The 20127-nt window shown below is 36.3% G+C and overlaps 3 protein-coding genes across 6 annotated transcripts; 1 reads left to right on the top strand and 2 right to left on the bottom strand.

Moving 5' to 3' along the window:
- Positions 1 to 598: 598 nt before the first annotated feature.
- LOC112726451 (putative disease resistance RPP13-like protein 1) lies at positions 599 to 5740 on the bottom strand. Its single transcript, XM_025775841.3, has 4 exons — positions 1735 to 5740; positions 1369 to 1487; positions 1171 to 1285; positions 599 to 1035 (listed from the first exon to the last, which is right to left on the bottom strand). The coding sequence occupies exon 1, from the start codon at positions 5409 to 5411 to the stop codon at positions 1749 to 1751; it is 3663 nt and encodes a 1220-aa protein (XP_025631626.2). The 5' UTR covers positions 5412 to 5740; the 3' UTR covers positions 599 to 1035; positions 1171 to 1285; positions 1369 to 1487; positions 1735 to 1748.
- Positions 5741 to 9554: 3814 nt separating this feature from the next.
- On the bottom strand, positions 9555 to 15553 carry LOC112726450 (putative disease resistance protein RGA1). Of its 4 annotated transcripts, XR_011869006.1 has the most exons (6): positions 12492 to 15547; positions 11949 to 12203; positions 11184 to 11344; positions 10016 to 10145; positions 9813 to 9938; positions 9645 to 9729 (listed from the first exon to the last, which is right to left on the bottom strand). XR_011869006.1 is itself a non-coding variant. In XM_029290505.2 (2 exons), the coding sequence occupies exon 1, from the start codon at positions 15230 to 15232 to the stop codon at positions 12530 to 12532; it is 2703 nt and encodes a 900-aa protein (XP_029146338.1). In that variant the 5' UTR covers positions 15233 to 15553; the 3' UTR covers positions 11674 to 12203; positions 12492 to 12529. The 4 variants fall into 4 exon arrangements, 1 of the variants encoding a protein (XP_029146338.1); XR_011869005.1 differs by lacking the exon at positions 11184 to 11344 and having other exon boundaries at positions 9555 to 9729; XR_011869007.1 differs by lacking the exons at positions 11184 to 11344; positions 11949 to 12203 and having other exon boundaries at positions 9555 to 9729.
- Positions 15554 to 17790: 2237 nt separating this feature from the next.
- LOC112729524 (uncharacterized) lies at positions 17791 to 19703 on the top strand. The gene is made up of 2 exons (XM_025779698.1): positions 17791 to 18451; positions 18556 to 19703. Exons 1-2 carry the CDS (start codon positions 17791 to 17793, stop codon positions 19701 to 19703), a joined length of 1809 nt encoding a protein of 602 aa, XP_025635483.1.
- The last annotated feature ends 424 nt before the right edge of the window (positions 19704 to 20127 follow it).

Genomic DNA, 20127 nt, shown 5'->3' with positions numbered 1-20127 from the left:
GTGATGCAGCAAATTCAACTTTGTATGGTGTTATGATCTTCTGTTTTTCATATTTTTAAAAGAAAATGTTTGTTGTCATTCTTGGATCTTCTTGATCAGCCAAGCCAACTCTTGTTTAAAGCATTTTAACCGCTGACAATGCCATGAAAATACTTAATGAATTATATTCCCTTTTGGAAGAGGATGATTCTTCACTTTCATTTTTGTATTCCAGTAAAGTGTATATGCCAAGATATTAGTTCTTGTATACACCTATGAAAACATTTTAGGCTAATTAATAGTTGATGCATTATTTTCAGTTTTAAATATTAGCAGCGTTGTTAATCAATATTCTTGAGTTGATACAACCAAATTGAATTTGGTTTCCTTAGGTTATATGGCATATTCCACCAAGCTAGAAACCAAGATTTTCTCCTTTTGTGTGCATTTGGAAACATTAAGCACCTTAATATGATTTGCTTAGGCTTCTAATCTTGTGAGAATCCTATATATTTATGGTTCATAAGCAATATACTCAATTATATTTGACTTCAATCTAAGAATAGTGGGAAGGGAATGGACCTGACAAAGGCAAACATAATATAGTCACACTATGATAATAGTTAATAGCAGTAAAATATTGAAGAAAATGCAGAAAAACAGAACACCAAAGTTTAATGTGGGAAAAAACCTCTCAATGTGAGAGATCAAAAAAACCCACAGGAAGGTATATAGGTATACTATTATCCAAATCAAAGCTACAAAGATGTCTCAAAACTTAGAAGTACTAATAAGCATACATATACAACTCTTGTACAAGGACACATACACATCAACAAAATGAAATCAATGATGCTTGTTTACAGACTTTCTGGCAGTTCGACTTGAGAGCTCAGATCACAACCACACCTCGAAATTGAAGTACTATGAGTGAAGAATCTCCACTTAGACAAGAAAAGATTTGACCATTCGATCGTTCACTTGATGAGGTTAATACACTAATGGGAATTTAGAGAGGAACCCCAAAAAGTGTTTGCTCACATAAAGGAAAATGATCTGCATAATAAATACAAAAGGATGAGATCAAGTTTGTTGCCTTCCTTTTTAGCTTCAAAAACAGAATTGAAAGGGAAAAATTCAGCTTGAGAAAAATAACAATACTGCAATAGAATATTTTACAAACGTACTTACATGCTCACCAAGTTGAATTGCTGCCTAATGCACACTTTAATGGTGGAATCCATAAAGAAAGCAGATCCTTAGGTTGACCCTAGTAGTTACCCATCTCTTCATGCCCCTGGAAAATCTGAGTAGGTATCCATAAGAAATGTTACTAAATAGAGCAATCTCAAGTATCACTACCTATAGATCCATTAAGTTTATAGTTACCTTCATACAGAGTTTAGCAGCAACTCTTCTTCTTGCAGTGTTCTCCAAGCAACAGACAGTCTTGAATTGAAGTAGTAACAGAGAGGAAGGCAGTTTCTCTCCCAGCATATTTCTCCAACCTGAAGTAAAATATGGCGAGGAATAAAGTACCAACTTGAAGCTAAAATAGAAATCAAGTCTTACGATTCCTAACATATTAGTCCACTTAACCACCCAGAATGAACTCTTAATTCATGGTAATTACTAATTAATATCTTCTGTTCTGCTCTAAATGCAATTTTATAGAAAAATATGTGTTAAGAAGTATCATTTAAGCATGTATGAATTTAACTGTGGTATGACAAACATGAAAGATTAGAGTATTACCTTGTCAGAAATCTCTATTCAGAAATTTGTTGCCCATTGACTTCGATGGTGGGGATGTGGGAAATTTTAGGCCAAATTGGTTCATGTTTGTTCTTGCAGAGTTCTCCCAGCAAATCACAGTCTTGAATTTTGAGTAGTGAGAGAGAGGAAGGCAGCTTTTCTCCTTCCATCTTCTCCAGCTTTGGACAATATGAAATGTGTAATTGTTGGAGCGAAGTGAGGCCGAGAAGCTGGTTGCACTCCAAAGTCTCCAGATTTTGAAAGTAACAAAGGTGCAAAGTGGTAAGGGAGGGAAGACAAGGCAGCAAACCAACCTGTGTGAATGACCTCACGCAAGAAAAATCCATAGTAAGCTTAGTGAGGGCGCCTAAGTTGGCCATCCATGATAGCTCCTTCATTTGCTCGTCGCTACCTTCCAAAACAAGCTCTTTCAAGTTAGGCGGAAAACCACCCTCTGGCACCTTACAGATTTTCCGGCAAGCTCCTATGCAGAGAGAGTGTAAACTTGGAAGAAGAGTATTCATGTGACTCGGAAATGCCTCCAACTTGTCACAATATGTGATGCTGAGATGAGTCAAGTTGGGTGCAGCCAGTCCTTCTCCTGCAAATGACACTAATTTATGGCATCCATTGATGGTGAGACGTTGAAGAGCAGCGTGCGGTGGCTCTGACATTGAAACTGATTCCAGATTCAGACACAACGATATCTCGAGATTCGTGAGATTGGGAAAGGAATCCAATGATAATGAGGTAAGTGAATGGCAGCTGTCTTCAATTTGTAGCTCTACCAAATCATACTTCTGCTCCGGCTGTTGCTGGGGGAATTCCAGTTTTCTGCAATCCATGATCTTCAACTTTTGCAAAGATCTGGGTAAAGAATTGCCCGGAAAGGATAAACCAGACCAACACCCTGAGATGTGCATTTCTTGGAGGTGACTTAGATGGTTGTTGCTCATTGCCTTAAACGCAGAATCCACCACCGACACACATCCCTTAATTGATAAAGTATAGCCATTAAGTATCATCTCTTGATTCCATCCCTCTGGAACTTCTGATATATGTAGTTTGCGAACTTCCAAACCATCTGACAAAGAAGAAACCATCCTCAAGAATACGCCATTAAGCATATCGCCCTTCAACATTGGACAATTTGTTAACTGAAGCTTCTGGAGTTGAGGAAAAGTTTCAAAGTCAGGTAAGTGCCACTCCTCCCAAGATGGCATATCATGAAATTCCAATGTCTCCAGTGAGGGAAATGGTGGAATATGCGAAGAATGATGATCCCCTTCGTTCTTGTACAACTCCATGCCAATACTCCTGAGTTGATCAAACCTTTCAATGCGCAGGGACTTTAGAGATGACAACTCTCCAAGTGAAGGCAGCTTGAAGCAATTGTTGCAAGACACCAGAGATACACTTGTCATATTGGTGAAGGCAGAGTGCCCCAACCAATCTGGAAATGTTGTACCCTTGTATCCCTTGATTTTCAACACTTTCAAGTCATCGTGCGCTTGCAAGCTCTCCAGTATATCTCTTTCTGTTTCTGTGTTTTGAACCACATTAGCAGCTGAAGACCATTCCAAGCATAATTCGTCGATGTGCGTCTTATCTATTATCCTTGCACTCCTTCCTTGGCTGACGTCAACAACATTCTCCAACTTCTTAATCTCAAATGATCCGTGAAGATTAGCAAGCCCTCCTACTTCTTGGATTCCGTTATCTTCATGCTTGCCCGCAACAAAGCTACTTAAAAATTGCAAGTTTTCCAATTTGCTTATTCCTCCCGGCATTTCTTTCAAAGGAGTTTTCCTAACATCAAGATGCCTTAACTTCACAAGCTTGTGCATGCCACTAGGCAACATGGTCAACTTGGTACATTCATACAACATTAATGTTTGTAGATTGTACAAGTTGCACAACGACTCTGGCAGTGTCTTAATATTTGTCCAAGAGAGATTCAAATAGCGTAAACGAATCAATTCACCTATTATTTCAGGCAATACATCAAGTTTACAAAAGGATAAAACTCTCAAGTTTTTTAAATTTGATGCTATGCTTTCCATGCTAAACAAATCGTCCACACACAAGGATGTCGTTAGATTTTCCAATTTAGCAATGGAATTACGACTATTCAACATTCCAAAGGACAAATACCGAGTCTGAATCTTTATCTCCTCATTTTCACCAAGGTTTTCCAAGTTGCAATGGAATTCTCCAGCAAGATGTATTGCTAACTCATGCAAGATATCATCCATCACAAAATAATTGTGATGAAATTGAATCTTTCTGAAAAATAATCTGGAAACTAGTTCATCAAAACACTTACAACCAATTTCTTCTAAACTCTCTCTCCGCCGTTGTGGTGGTAACAGATCTTCGGCCATCCACAGCAAGATTAGTTCATCTTTATCAAAATAATAATCTTTTGGGAACAACGAGCAATAAATGAAACATTGTTTTAAATATGTCGGCAGATGATAGTAACTTGTTAATAATGAAGACATAACCTTATTTTCTATCGTAGGAATTTGCAAAATGTTACTCGATAGTATTTTATTCCATTCCCTCGCATCATGCTTTGCGCGCAAAAAGCTTCCAAGTGTTTCTGCAGCTAACGGCAAGCCATCACATTTCTCGACAATCTTTCTGCCGATTCTTTCGAGGTCTGAACTCCCATTTAATTTAGGAAAGAATACATTATCCGCAAAAATAGACCAACAATAATCATCCGACAGTTTCTCAAGAGGGTATGAGTTACAATTTTGGATCCCTGAACCAACATTTACCTTGCGGGTAGTTAGAAGAATAGTGCTTCCCTTTCTCCCATGTTGAAAAGGGGTGATAAAACTATTCCACTTGTCAGCGTCTTCACTCCAAACATCGTCCAAAACAATGAAGAACTTCTTTCCTAACAGTTTTTCCTTCAAATCTTGTTGAAGTAAATCAAAGCTGTCAAGACTACAAACACCCCAAGAGATCCGTTTTATAATATTCTTTGTAGCGTCAACAACATCAAAATGTTCAGAAACACAAATCCATGCTCTTAGATCAAACTCCATCCTCACATCCATGTTGTTGTACAGGCATTGTGCTAAAGTAGTTTTACCAACCCCGGCCATACCAACAATAGAGATGACGGACAAGTTATGATGATTGTTGTCATTGAGCATCTTGATTAGTGCCTGTTGGTCACCATCCCTGCCGAACACATTCCTCTTCACAAGAGAAGTGGATGGAGGTCTCAATCTCAATGAGGGGCTACCCGTTGGAATAAATATGAGACCAAGGCTAGATTCCCTTTTCGCAAGTTCTTCTATTCTTTCAACCACCTCTTGCATCTTATCTACTACTGTCTGCCTACCTTCAGGATTGACGTAGTTAAAGCGCCAGAAACGTACCACCTTTTGAGTGGCGGCTTTGGTGAGCACATCGTCCAGCAAATCATTAGCAGTGTAGAGAGCATCCCTGAAACTATCAAGCCATTTTCTCACAAGTTCGTTTCCAAACTGCTCCTGCTCAATGTTAGCAGCCAGATCTTCTGCAACCCGGATAGCAGTCCTGAGCCTCTCAACCAGCTTGTTGCCCCACACCAAGACAAACTCATGTGAACTGAGCCTGTCTAGAACAACGTTGGCCAAGCCAGAAACTAAACCTCCAGAAAATAGTGGTCCAGCCATGGTATGATGATCACAACAACAGGAAATGAATGAGTGAGTGATTGGATTTTGAGAATGTAAAGAAGAGAGTGCAATAATGCTGCAAGGTAAAGGTATTCAGCAATAATAGGGGATAATTTTAAGCAGTGGAGTGCATAGCTGACTTTGCAGTTGACTTCATTTTTATCTTCTTCTTCTTCTTCTTTGAAGGATGAAACAAAGTATTCAAAAAATCTAGAGCGTGACCAATGGAAACTAGTCTTCGTGGAAATTAAGTGTTTAGACATTGGCTTCACGCGGTACCTGTCTTTAAGCACCTTTGTGAAGTTGTTTGGAAACCATTTAACTCTATTTCTTTTAAGAAAAAAATTTATTTATATTTGAAACTCAATTCTATAATTTGAAATGACTATAATATATTAATAGAATAGAATTCAAGTTTAAAGAGTGTGTGAGTAAATTTGAAAATTAGAATTCCCTTTTGGTCGAAAGATGAGAATTGAAATTCTCAAAAAAATTCAAATCATTCATTTTAAATTGTTCCAAAACAATAAAAAAAATTCAATTCTTCAATGAATTCTAATTCTTAGCATTCCAAACAAACGTCTTATGCTTAGTTTATGATCATTTTTCGTGTTTTTATTTCCGAGAGAGATGTAACAAATGAAAATTGCAACTTGAGCAAGGTTTCAAACTTTTGCACAACCAAGGTAATAGCTAGTACGGTTAATAAAAGAAAATATGTACATTTTGTAAAAGAAAATAAGAGTAATTACCCAAATCAGTCCCCAAGGATTTTAAAAGCGAACACTTTAGTCCCCAAGAAAAATTAATACACAGATCAATCCCCAAGATTTTACTTTGGCGGACAAATCAGTCCCCAATTCATTTTTCTTGGGAACTAAAATGTCCGTTTTTAAAATCCTTAGGGACTGATTTTGGTAATTACTTTGCCCGAAAAATGAACTGGGATTGATTTGTCCGCCAAAATAAAACCTTGGGGACTAATCTGTGTATTAATTTTTCTTGGGGACTAAAGTGTCCACTTTTAAAATCCTTGGGGACTGATTTGGGTAATTACTCAGAAAATAAAATAATTAGTAGCAAATATACTTGCATGACAACAAATCTATATGAAAATTATATTTCACACTAATATTGATACCAAAAATCAATGACAGTGAAATATGCAACCAATAATAAATGCAATTATTTGAGCAGTCAGATTAAAGATTGTTAAGATCATGATGCTTGATCCTGCAGATTACTTATGGAATTCATGCTCTAATACATGAAGTAAGGTTACATTTGTAAAACATAATCCATTATATCCTTACTTTTTCAATAATATATTCCTAGCTAGTAGAGACAACCAAATTGTTAATCCATATTCTTAAGTTGAGTACAACCAAATTGAATTCAGTTTTCTTTTTTTTTTTTTTTCCGGTTATATTACTACAAGAAAATTTGTCTTATACCATGTTTTAATTAGAAGTGTACTGAAAAGCTGAAAAATGTGGCTATAACTGGTCACGCTTTTCAAATGGTCACCTGTTCAACTGTGGACAATTTTCTATAGCCACGTATTTTGGTATCAATTGCTACGCTTACTTTGTGGCCACGTTTTTGGTTGGAAAAATGTGGCTGTTGGTAGAAACGATGATTTTTCTCCTTGTATGCACATTCTGTGTTTTTAGTTCCCAGGGATGCTATAAAGCTATTAGATTTGCAAGTTGAGGAAGCATTTTTCAACTGATGCACGACCAAAATTTAAACGTGCATTAGGTAATTACAGCATTCGGTAATTATCATAATGATTCTTTTATTGAATTTTTGGATGTAAATATTGTTGTCTTCTTAGAGAAATACATTATCAAGAAATTCTAGAGAGTTAAAACCAAGTGTTAGAAAGGTAAAAGAGGACGATAGAGAAAAGGTTTGAGTGTATTTAAGTTGTGTGAAATGATAAATGGAAAAGTCTAGGAGGCCACCAACTTTTGTATTTTCTGGCCAGCACTTAACCATCAAATCAAAAGTGAGTGATCTCCACCATTAGATATAATCTCACACCATTAAAAATACTATTGATGGCCAATTGATGGTTACAAAACACCAAAATTGCTGGCCCCCTAGCATTCCTCATGATAAAATATAGAAGAGTATTTATAAGTGTTAAAAAAATCGATATAATAAAAATAACATATCCTATAATTAATATTTAAATATGCTAAATAATGCTAATTGATCTTAATTATACTCTAACCCAAGAAAGCTTTCCAAAAAAAGTGGTATATACTTAGACGCGGTCAATGATTCCTTATAGCAACAAGACACGGTATCGGTCTCCGAGGTAACTTAGAAAATTCATAGAAATGGAGTGCTTAATTGGCTTTGCTCTAACTCATTTTTTAATTCTTTCTTGCAAGTGGTGTTGTTTCCGCGTCACCAATTGACACTACTAGTCTTTGTGGAAACTTACTATATAAAACTAAGAGCATTTTGGCACCAGATTTTTGTATGTATATCATGGTAACATATTAATTGTTGCGATAATTAATGAATGCTAAATAAAGTAAGTTCTGGCTGTTTTTTTTTTATCTCCCTAGCATTACCCTTATATTATTAAGTTATTAATAACAAGAATGCATGGTACTTGTCTTAATAATTTAATGCCTTAGTCTTAGATAGTTTGTTTTGAACTTTTATTGTATCTTTTTAAGTCTCTAAGATGCAACAAAACTGCAAGTTGAGGAAGGCTTCAACTGTGGCATGAATCACGACAAAGGTAATAGTTATCAATCTTTAATTAGGTGATTGGTCAGATGAATCAACTTTAGTTTATTAAACCATAGAAACAAATATTTATTTATCTAATAACAAGATGGTCCATAATTTGTTTGTCAAATGAAGTAAATCTTTACTCGGTCTTCTACAAATTTTATCGCTCACTGAGGTTGCTTTTATTTAAAATGAGCATCTGGATACTCTTAATGCTAATATTAGTGAGGAGCAGCTCATGTTGATGTTATTATTATTTTTTGGGACCTAACATTTACTTGGGTTGGTAATAGTGAAAACAAACATACCTTTGTCAAGAAAAAGATATTTAACAAGTTCAATGTAATATTAGAACATCATCGGTACATGTAATTGGAATTCTGTTTTCTCTGTTTAGATCTTTCTTGCTTTTTATGTCATTTCTTATTGAATTTAATTTTAATATATTATCAGTATAAATTAATTTTACACGCGCATTCAATTACGTAATATCACAATGGTAAAAATAACTATGTTTTACATTAACTGTATAAATAATCTTCAAAAAAAAAAGGATGTGGTTCATCGTTTTACATAGTCTACCTATATCAAACATAAACTGAGCACTAATGCTAGGAATTCATCCCATAAGCAATGTTCCATCAATTTTTTTGTACAACGATGTATGTGTCAATTTGAAAAAAAAGCCCAGCCCGAAGTAGATTAACAAAAAAAATTTACTTCAGAATTTCATCTTCAGACCCTCTTGAAAATTAGATCTTTCTTGCTTTTTATGTCATTTCTTATTGAATTTAATTTGATGCGTTCTCGTTATTTTATACATACATCTAATTATATAATATAACAGAGGTTAAAAATAACTATGTTTTACACTGTCTACCTATCAAACATAAAATGAGCACTCAATACTCATGCTTGGAATTTGTTCCATTAATTTTTTGTACAATGATGTATATGTCAATCTGAAAAAAAAAAGTCCAGCCCAAATCCCCGAACTAGATTAACAAAAAAAATCTTCAGGCCCTCTAGAAAATCTATTTTTAGTTGATATCCACAAGAAATGCACGAGATAGAGCGATATGAAATATGAATACCCCCAAGACCAAAAAAAAAAAGATTGAATACCCATTGATCATCAAGCTTAATCCTCATAGAGAGTTTAGTTGAAAGCTAGCAGTTACAATCCAATAATATAATTAGCATTTTATGTTACCAAATTTTCAAAAGGAATATCCAAATTAAGCTTGCAAACATAATCTTATAATACCAGCTAAAGTATACTAAGCGCATGAGAGGAGTATCATTCAAGCCTTTTGTGTGACCAATGGAATTATTTTCTTTGTGGAAATTTTGTTGCAAAGTTTTAAACTTTTTTCTTAGAAGCTGTTCCTAATAAACGTTAATTTTATATAAAATTATGATATGATGAACATTTTAATGTGTCACTAATAATGGGAATATAGAGAGACACTCACATAAGAAAATGATCAGAACCTGCTTTGATAAATACACAATGATGTGTTCAACATTGTTGCCATCCTTTTTAGCTTTGAAAACAGAACTGAAAGGGATAAACTCAGCTTGAGAAAAGTTTGATATCAAAATAACAATACCACAATGAAAAATTTTTAGAAAAGTACTTACATGCTCACCAAGTTGCAACTGCCACAGAAGCTGTCCTAATGCACATTCTAATGGTTGAATCCATAATGAAATCAGATCCTTATCTTGACCATAGTAGTTCTCTATCTCTTCAGGCCCCTATAAAGTCTATTTGAGTTGGTATTAGATTCATATAGAGCAATTTCAAATATCAATAACTATAGATCCATCAAGTTTATAGTTACCTTTACGGAGAGTTCAGCAGCAACTCTTCTTGCAGCGTTCTCCGAGCAAAGGACAGTCTTGAATTTGAAGTAGTGATAGAGAGGAAGACAGCTTTTCTCCTGCCATATTCTTCTGAAATCCTGAAGCTACCTGCAGAAGATGGTAAAAACAGTAAATTTGATTCCAGTATTTCAATATTTAGTTCATGGTGATTCGTATGTTCCTCTTCAAATTCGATTTTTTGAAAAATATGGAAGATAAGTATCACACATAGCAGTGACTTTTAGCTACAAGTCTATCTACAACTACAAAGTGAAAGAAAAGGAAATTTATTACGTAATTCAGGTAAGAATTAATTGATTGTATCCATTTAAGTAATTACATTATTAGGAAAAATTTGAAAGAAATGCCCGGAAAAATGAGCAAATTAAAACACTTTGGGATTTTAAGATCCTTTGTCGTGGGCAAGCGCAAAGACAATGGAATCCAAGAAGTAGGAGGATATTGTTGATCTGAAAGAAGCAAAGAGCGCAAAGAATGGTGTTCAGTTGATGATATGGTTCCAAACACAAACGGAAAGAGATATACAGTTTGCAACCGCACAATGGTCTGTCTGAAGGAGTTGAAAATCAAGGGATACAAGGGTACAATATTTTCAAATTGGGTTGGACATTGTTCCTACTTCTTACTGAAACATGACACGTGTATCTCTGAAGTATTGCAACAATTGCTGCATGCTGCCTCAGCTGCCTCAACATCGTTGCAAGCAGAAGCATGAACAAATTTGGCCCAAATTTTCCCACACCCCCACTATTCACATCAAAGAGGACATATTTTTCTTAGTAGATATTTCTGAGCATGTAATTCTCTGATCTTCATATTTCCCATGTTACCACAATTAAACACATAGATGCATAAATTTCCGTACATCAACTGATCAACGTATGTCATTTTCAGGTTCACCATCACTGATTAAGGTTATATTTTGTGAGGATACTAATGCTGTAGAAACATTGTCCAATCAATTGAACTGAACCTATAATATGTGCATAGCCTCAATTTTCCACATATATGAAACTTTCAAAAGCATGGTAGTAGATACAACAAACATTGCATATTTGCATTAACCAGGTTCCTTAGAAACATGCACATAAAAAAATGATATAACACCATTAGTTCCAAACCTACAATTTGCTTTGAATAGGGATCTAAAATCTCAATAATCTTTCCCTGCAAATTCCACTAGGAGGAAAAACGCTTTCTTGACTCGTGCAAAGAGCAAGGTAGCTATGTAGTTGCATTGATCATCAATATGATTTCAAGACACGGTTATTGTTCTTGTTCAGAACCTAAAAGATATATAAATCAATAAACAAATATTGCTTTGACAAGAAACAAAATGCTTAATAATGTTAACCCTAAAAATAAAGGATAAAATAGAAATACACAGAACTTAGTCAACTTACTACAAAGATTATACCTTTCGAGCATATTCCAACACTGATGAAATAGAATATCTTGACTATCTTTTTGGAGAAAAAGAAATACACAGCACTTACGGCACACCATTAACATTGTGCAAACTCTACCATCATTTTACAGAACCATAATATGACAAGCCAATAATCACCAACAAATAGAAACCATAGTCCATAGTGGTATATATATAATAATAGCATTTTGTTCTTACAATAATCGATATAAAACTCATAGTAAATTAGTAATATTCATGATTAATAGTCAATCTAGTTTATAGTTTATACAAATTTTACTACTTTCCAAAAATAAAAACCACCAATTTTACTTCAAACTGAGAAGGCTACTAATTATATTCAGAATCATGGTGTTACAAGTTCTCTGAGGAAACACATGGAAAGAGGAAAATTACAGTGAAATCTCACAGAATATAGAAAGCAAACTCAATAGTCATGCAAGTACATAGCCATAACTTACTACATCATGATCATAGTAGCAAAGCTTAGATGTTTGCCAAACTGAGTTGAAATCACACAACTGTGCTATCATATCTGGACACAATTTATTGAGAAATTGGACTTTAATTTCGGCACCAGACACCACAGACCTTCAATCTTCAACTTCTTAATAGATTTTTTAGTCTAGAGCACAGAAAAGTTGAAAACACACATCTGTGCAACATTCTTTGTAGACTCCACAGTGGTTGCAGATTTTGAACACACTAAACTGAACCTGATTAACAGGTAAGGAGGAATAATAACGTTAATAGGTACTGACAAGCATAGTTTTGCTAACAAGTGTAAGAAGTAACTTCTAATCATTTTAAAAAATTATTGCTGAGTCTATTTAAAGTGTTAGCTTAAAATGAATGTACATAAATTGCAAAACAAGCAAACTGAAACTATGAATACAGTTGTATGCTATGCAGAATCCACATATTTGACAAAGAAATATAGCTACCTAATAGAAGATATTAACTCCAACAATGTTTACTATAGGACAGGTTGAAGAATAGCTTACCTTAATCTGCTTTGTTTCTTGAACTCCATGCTCTTCATCTATTCTTGTGCCTTTTTGTTTTCTGGTAGCAAAGGACATCCTTCAATAACTGGTTTCAGATTTTCCTTCCTCTTGATGTAGTCAGGAAGTGATTCTAACTTTTCACAGTTTACAACTGACAAAGAAGATAGTAGAGGCATAATCTTCTTATCTCCACCATCAACATTGATTCCAGTCCACCCTTTCCACTTATCCAACTTTATGAAGTGAAGCTTTTTCAATCTGGGAAATGCAATTTCATCAGATGAGGAGCCTTCGTTGCCAGCATCCTCATGGTTTAATCCTATTCCCAGAAATTGGAAATCTACCATCTCCACATTAGGCATATTCTTGATCTCAAGTGATTCAAGGAATGGGAGTTTCCCTAAAGGCGGCAAAACATTGCATTCACTGCAGTTAACAAGCATTAGATGTTTTAGCTCATTCAGTTCAATCATCCAGTTGGGGAATGAACTTCCTCGGTAGAAAAATATTCCAAGGAATTGCAATTGGGGAGGTGCTTCTAAACTATCAAGTAGGACTTGATCGTCGCCCTTCAATCCTACCTTTGAAAACCACAGTTCCAAGCCACGCAGATTTTTCTTGTTCTTTAGACCAGCTCTTGTAGATTCAGAAATTTTAGTTTCACCACCCAATCCATCTATGGTAAGACACCCTTCGATATTATTTAGATTTTCCAAATCTCCAAGACTGCATGCTTTGCTTCTGCTAGCACCACCACTGCTCCCAAAGAATCGATTTAAGGTTCTCAACAAGGTTAAGCTTGCAATCCCTTTTGGTAGGTAGCTAAGGCTTGCTGTCCAGAGAATCTCAAGATGTCGCAACTTGATCAATTTTCCTATACTTTTTGGCAGTTTCTGAAGACTATCACATCCGTTGAGATTTAAAGTTTGCAAATTAAGCAAATTACTTATTGCAGAAGGCAACTTTTTTAGCTCATGATTGAAAGACAGGTTAAGGTACCTTAGATGTAGCAATTCAGCTGCCTTCAACGGAAGCTCCTTTATTGCACAAGAGCTCAAATCCAACGCCCTGACCCTCTTCATAGAATACAGAAGGCTGGCAAGATTTGTTGGATCTATGTCGGAAGACTCGGACAAAACCATTAGAGTGTGTAGTTTACCTGCATTGTCAATTGAATCTGGGAAAGAGGTTTGATCTTCAAGACACAGGGTACAGTGACGATAGCGAGGAGGCTTTGTTAAGGTGTCACTGTCACCGGACTCTTCCACGGTTGCCCCTTCATCAAGAAACTTTATGCAGTATTCGTTTCGCGCAAGATCTTGGATAAATTCATGCATTCCTTCCTCCAATTTGCATACGAAGGCGCCCTCGCCATCCGGTTCAAATTCTTGGAAGGCAGAGCAATCTCGCAATTGTTTGACGTATTTCCAGCCTTGTATTTCCATCTTGTCCTCTTCATGGGAGGCAATAAAGCCCTGTGCCATCCACAGTTTGACGAGCTTGTCAACTTGAATGGAGTGATTCTTAGGGAAGATGGAACAATGCAGCAAGCATTGTCTCAAAGCAGGAGGCATTCTAGAATACAAGTATTCACTCAACATGGATGCAGATGTCAAGTCGTACCACCACAGCTTTTCACTCATCATTACATGATGCCATTCTTCGTAAGATCTGCCACGCAACATAACACCAAAAGATTTAGCAACAACTGGCTTCCCCTCGCACTTTTCTGCTATTTGTCTTCCAACTTGGCCGAATATCCTTTCCACGGTTGACTCATTCTTCAGATCATCACCAAATGCGTTATGTTTGATAATTGACCAGCAAGCTTCCGGGGAGAGACTTGTCATAAACACGGTGTGTGTGGATTCTTCTACTTCTTTTGCTACTTCTGCGACTTCCTTCTTCCTCGTGGTTATCAAAATTCTACACGAGGAACTACGGAAGACGTTCATTAGATCTGACAAGTGGTTCGAATCGAGCTTGACGACGTCGTCCAGAACAAGAAGGACTTCCCTGTCCACTACGAACTTATGAAGCTCAAGTTCCAATAATTCAAATTCATCACCAACGTACTCTGGTTTTTCAGGAGCAAATTCCAGCATAGTCTTAACAATTCGCTTCACATTGAATTGTCGAGAGACAGTTACCCATGCCATGAAATGAAACTTACTTTTCACTTGAGTACTGTTGTAGACACTTCGGGCTAGTGCTGTCTTTCCTGTTCCAACCTCTTCACCAACAATGCATATGCATCTATGATATCCCTTAGTCAACCTTCTAATTAAGCCTTGAATTTCAGCATCTCGACCAACCAGGAGTTCTTTGCCAATAATATTCGAATGAAGATTTACTGGCTCGAGCTCAGCCTCGGGTACTGGTAGTTCCGAACTCGAACTAAGTTTCAAGTCGCTGACGTCTTTAATTAGGGTCTCAAACTCACGAATGATTCTTCTCACCTTACGGTGTTGAAGGAGTGGAAGGCCTACAAAGCGTAACCTCTTCGCCTGTTGCACTAATTCGAATTCTTCAGAAACATCAATTAACTCATAGCATAGATCTTTGATGCCCTGAAACCATGACTTCACTTGTAGATGCTTCACTTGTTTCTTCTCTGCGTCTTCGATGACATCCAGGACAGCAAGGGATATCTCTGATGCCCTCGGCTCATGATGAGATTCCGCGTTCTCCAAAACCTTTGCTCCTGCCATGATCACTGTATCGCGATTATTGCCCATGGTAATCACTTTGTTTTCTGATTGTTTGAGTGTTTGAGAACCCAGGAAGGTACGTAGCGGAACTCCAATATTAATAACAAGAACGCCACTCGCGAATGTATGTATCTGTTTTCTGTTAGTTTGTTTGGTTAGACTTGAGCTCAGGACAAGTCTATTTTAGGGGGCCAGGTCGGAACCATTGGCACGCTCCTTATGCATCATTGGGCCAACGGGCAAAATTTAGTTACAGGGTATGCAATGGAACGGTGATGTTATCGACAAGGGGGAAATGGTGCAATCCATTTTTATACATTGGAGAATAAACCATTTATTACTATCAGGGAAGGGTTCAGAAGTCACTTCTCTTGTAAATACTAGGGATGGCGGGGATTCTTGCGGGACTGCCCCGAACGGAGATTCGATTGTGAGGAATTTTTTTTGTGGGGATGGGGATGGGAAACAAAATTTTTCTGAAGCAGGCGCGAGGATTCCCGTTCCATTTTCGCTATTTTCCGAAAATTATGAATTTTCTAAATTATTTTTAATAGTTTATTTTTTATATATGTTTTTTAGTCATTTCTCATACACATATATATAGAAATCCAAAATTCCTAATCTTTATTTGCATAACCCTTCTTCAATTAAGAAATTCCTAATACTGTCCATACTCCATCCAACCTCTCTGCAACTACCCCCGCCACCTTTCTCACCGCATTGTCACACCTCACCATGTCATCACCCTTACCGCGTCGTAAATTCTATTTGTGGTGTTACGTTTCGTAACTCTGTCCTCGTGTCCATTCTCCTCTTTGTTGCCGTGTCTCCCACCTCGTCCACTGCTTTGTCCTTTGGCTCGTCGTTGTCCCCCATTGCGTCATTTAGACTTTTTGTATAAAATCTTGCAGTTTTTGTATAAGAGCTCTATTCATATGGAAATTAATAATTAATTAGAATTATTATGTAGATGGGAAATGGAGTCCCGCAGAAAATGAAACCCGTAAAAAATGGGGATGAAGAACAATATTTCTCCACGACCAGAAAATAAGAACGAGGATGAAGAACAAATTTAAAGGCGAAAATAAGAAACAGGGAGACATTCCCCGTCTCCCGTCCTATCCCGTTGACATTCCTAGTAAATACCTCATCAAATTTAGATACCATTCAATTTTAGTTTACTAAAAACTTATTAAAATTCTTATTGACTTAAGCATCAAAATTATTTTTACTCGAATATTTGAACATTACATTCGGACCCAAATAATTTCACATGTGCTATGCAGCATGCAGTGTACAACAATACACAGTTTCCGTAAAAGAAAAAACAGTACACAGTTGATTGAGTAGTGTAATGCACTATTTGTTTATAACTAGATTTAGAAATGTAATTTTATAAGTTAATTATTTTTTAAAAAAAGGAAAGAAAGAGAGGACTAAAACAATTGAACCATATATACAGAGTTGAGTCGTCGAGGTTGACCCAACAGTCCGCGACTCCGTGTGAGTCGCAACTGATTATTGGCCTACCCAAATTGGGCCCTCCGAGGGCAATTTCTTGGCAACTCTCCTGAAGATAATATTAAAAAAATTATAAATAATTGTTTAAATATTATAAATAATAAATAATTTTTAAATTCTATAATTAATTACAAAATAATCTATCTAACTCTTAAAACAAAAAATTTGTATCCTAATAAATTTTATAATAATTATATAATAAAAATTAATTCTATCAATTTTTATTTAAAAAAATAAATAATCTCTATTTTTTATCACAAAAACAAATAAGTTTTTCATCAAATTTAAATATAAATAAGTCTCTAACTTTTATAAATAAGAGATATATAAATCTTTTAGTCATGGTTTGAATTCGGTGTAGAGATTTATACAAGACACAAGGATATATTCTTTATTTTATTTTTTTAAAATTATAAGTGAGACTCGAATTTAAGACCTCTAAATAAGTATAAGAGATTATATCATTTGAGTTATAACTTGTTGGCAAAGGTATATTTTTTAGGAGAATGCTAGAGAAATAATGACTATTTTAAACAACATGAATAACCACCAATCAAATAAAAACCAACTACACCTCTAAATTAATCATCTAAATTTTAATATTAAAATAACCATCCGTACACTAATAAAATGAATATCCGATATATCTACTGTTTACATTATTTAATATTTTCATTATTTACCTATACTTTTCCTATTCTTTATTATCTTTTGCGTAATATTAAAAATAATTTTTCTTACAGTAGAATCGTAAATTACTTTGGTTAATTCTCTTGTATTTCATTTGAATTTGGGTTGCACTACAAGAGAAATAGACTAAAACCGTTATTAATGTACGTGAAAACCGTGGCGACGAATGAGACTGTGGTGGGTAAAAACTAAAAAGGTAGTCGATTCATCCTTTTGCCACTGTTTTGAGGCGTTTTAAACTGTGACAAAACAAAACAATCAAGACCTCTGTCTAGCCTCTAAGTCTTTTCAGCACTTGTGCACCATAAAAACCGTGACAGAGGAGCTTGGAGAGGTTCACGTTCTTACTTCCAAGTGTATTTTTAATTGAGAACATGGAGATCTTCCCAGAACACGTGCGACATCTGTGGAACGAATGGGAGCTGAGGGGGCTGGTTTTGCTAAGCCTAACATGGCAGGTTGTCCTCATCATTTGTGGCTCATGGAGGAAGCGTGCCCGTGGTGGCTTCATCCGCTTCGTCGTTTGGGTAACATATTTGTCAGCAGATTGGTTAGCCACGGTTTCTTTGGGCACACTTGCCAACAACCAAGGAGACGCGAGCACACAAGATAGGAACCACGCCCTGCAGACCATTTGGGCTCCCTTCCTTCTCCTCCATCTCGGCGGCCCCGACACAATCACTGCTTACGCCTTAGAAGACAACACCTTATGGCTACGCCATTTGCTCGGTCTACTTGTCCAAGTTTCCGTGGCCTTCTACATCTACTTAAGATCTTGGAGCACCACTGCCTTGACTTTTATAGCCATTGCAGTGTTTGTTTCCGGGATCATTAAGTATGCAGAGCGCACTTGGGTTCTGAGATCCGCTAGCGCCGAACAACTTGAAGAATCTTTGCTCTCCGCTCCGGCCATACAACCTCCAAATCTCAAGCTTTCTTATGCCAATGCCGAGCTGGAGTATGTTCACAGAGGATACTACTTGTTTCCTGTTCTCAAGCGTCTCTATGCCAATCTGAGCCTAAGGTTCGCTGAGGGTCAGCGAACCTACCAATTGTTTTTGTATGACTTGCTTTACACGAAATCAACTATAATTTACTCTCTACTAGGTCTCATTTTTCGTTTTGTGTTTTATCCATAGTGTCTGCTTTAGCTTCATATGTTGTCTTCCTTAATGTTCATGAGCATGAGTACTCAAGGGTTGATGTTCCTATAACATATTGTTTATTTATTGGGGCTTTTTTACTCGAGCTTTATGCATTTGTGTCCCTTGTTTTGTCGGATTGGACTTTGAATTGGCTAGTTGTCAACAAGCATAGTTCACTGCAGAATTTCATATGCTGGGTTTTGTCTCGTTGTCGGAAAAGGTGGTCAGGGCAGTTAGCTCAACACAACTTGTTGAATTTTTGCATGAAGAAGAGGGTAACAAGATGCATTCGAAATGATTTTCTTTTCAGAAGCTACTTTGTGATGGAATTATACAGGCAAAGGACATGGGAAGATGCTGATGCTGATCTCAAACAGTTTATCTTTAAACATCTCACACAAAAACAAGAGCTGTACAAAGAACAAGGATTTGATTACAATTTTCTCAAGAAATTGCTCTCTTATAAAGGTGACAATGCTTCCATTTCAATAAAAAATATTGGCTGGAGTGTTGAGGTGGAATTCGGTCATAGCTTACTCATTTGGCATATTGCAACTGATATATGCTACCACTCTAGAACAGAAGAATCCGAAAAGGACTACAGGGAAGTGAGCAAAAGAATATCAAATTATATGTTGTATCTTTTACTCCTGCGTCCACTCATGCTGCCTAAATGGATCAACAGGATTACTCACGTTCGGAACACTTTCAGGGAAGCCATAAGGATATTGCAGCGTGAGCAGCTGCCGGTGAAAGATGCTGCAAGCGCTTCAACATTGCTGATTCAAATGTACACGCAGTGTCACCAGCCACTCGAACAACTTCGAGTGGAAAAGACTGGCAAGTCTTTGCTCCATGAAGGTTGCCGCCTTGCTTCACAGATTGAAGATCAGAGAGTTTCATGGGAAGTGATTTGTAATGTGTGGATAGAGATGCTTACTTATGCTGCAAGTCAGTGTGAATGGGAGGCACATGCTCAGCAACTCCGAAGAGGAGGAGAATTTCTCACTCATGTTTGTCTTCTCATGGCAGAACTTGGTTTGAGCGAACAATTTGATATTGGGCGGAAGGGACTCAGTGTAGAAACCCAAAATGATGGATGGGGATGTGTAAGAAGTAAATTACTAAGTTCTTACTTATAAGTGATGCAGCAAATTCAACTTTGTATGGTGTTATGATCTTCTGTTTTTCATATTTTTAAAAGAAAATGTTTGTTGTCATTCTTGGATCTTCTTGATCAGCCAAGCCAACTCTTGTTTAAAGCATTTTAACCGCTGACAATGCCATGAAAATACTTAATGAATTATATTCCCTTTTGGAAGAGGATGATTCTTCACTTTCATTTTTGTATTCCAGTAAAGTGTATATGCCAAGATATTAGTTCTTGTATACACCTATGAAAACATTTTAGGCTAATTAATAGTTGATGCATTATTTTCAGTTTTAAATATTAGCAGCGTTGTTAATCAATATTCTTGAGTTGATACAACCAAATTGAATTTGGTTTCCTTAGGTTATATGGCATATTCCACCAAGCTAGAAACCAAGATTTTCTCCTTTTGTGTG

The sequence above is a fragment of the Arachis hypogaea genome, chromosome 12, assembly GCF_003086295.3.
Source record: "Arachis hypogaea cultivar Tifrunner chromosome 12, arahy.Tifrunner.gnm2.J5K5, whole genome shotgun sequence".
NCBI lineage: Eukaryota > Viridiplantae > Streptophyta > Magnoliopsida > Fabales > Fabaceae > Arachis > Arachis hypogaea.
This window is presented reverse-complemented; position numbering and strand designations above follow the sequence as displayed.

What these genes read in the sequence shown, in the direction of transcription:
- LOC112726451 (XM_025775841.3), bottom strand. Translation starts at nt 5,411, where the DNA reads ATGGCTGGACCACTATTTTCTGGAGGTTTAGTTTCTGGCTTGGCCAAC.
- LOC112726450 (XM_029290505.2), bottom strand. Translation starts at nt 15,232, where the DNA reads ATGGGCAATAATCGCGATACAGTGATCATGGCAGGAGCAAAGGTTTTG.
- LOC112729524 (XM_025779698.1), top strand. Translation starts at nt 17,791, where the DNA reads ATGGAGATCTTCCCAGAACACGTGCGACATCTGTGGAACGAATGGGAG. An exon ending in GAGCCTAAGGTTCGCTGAGG is followed by an intron (nt 18,452 to 18,555) that starts GTCAGCGAACCT and finishes TTTTATCCATAG; the next exon opens with TGTCTGCTTTAGCTTCATAT.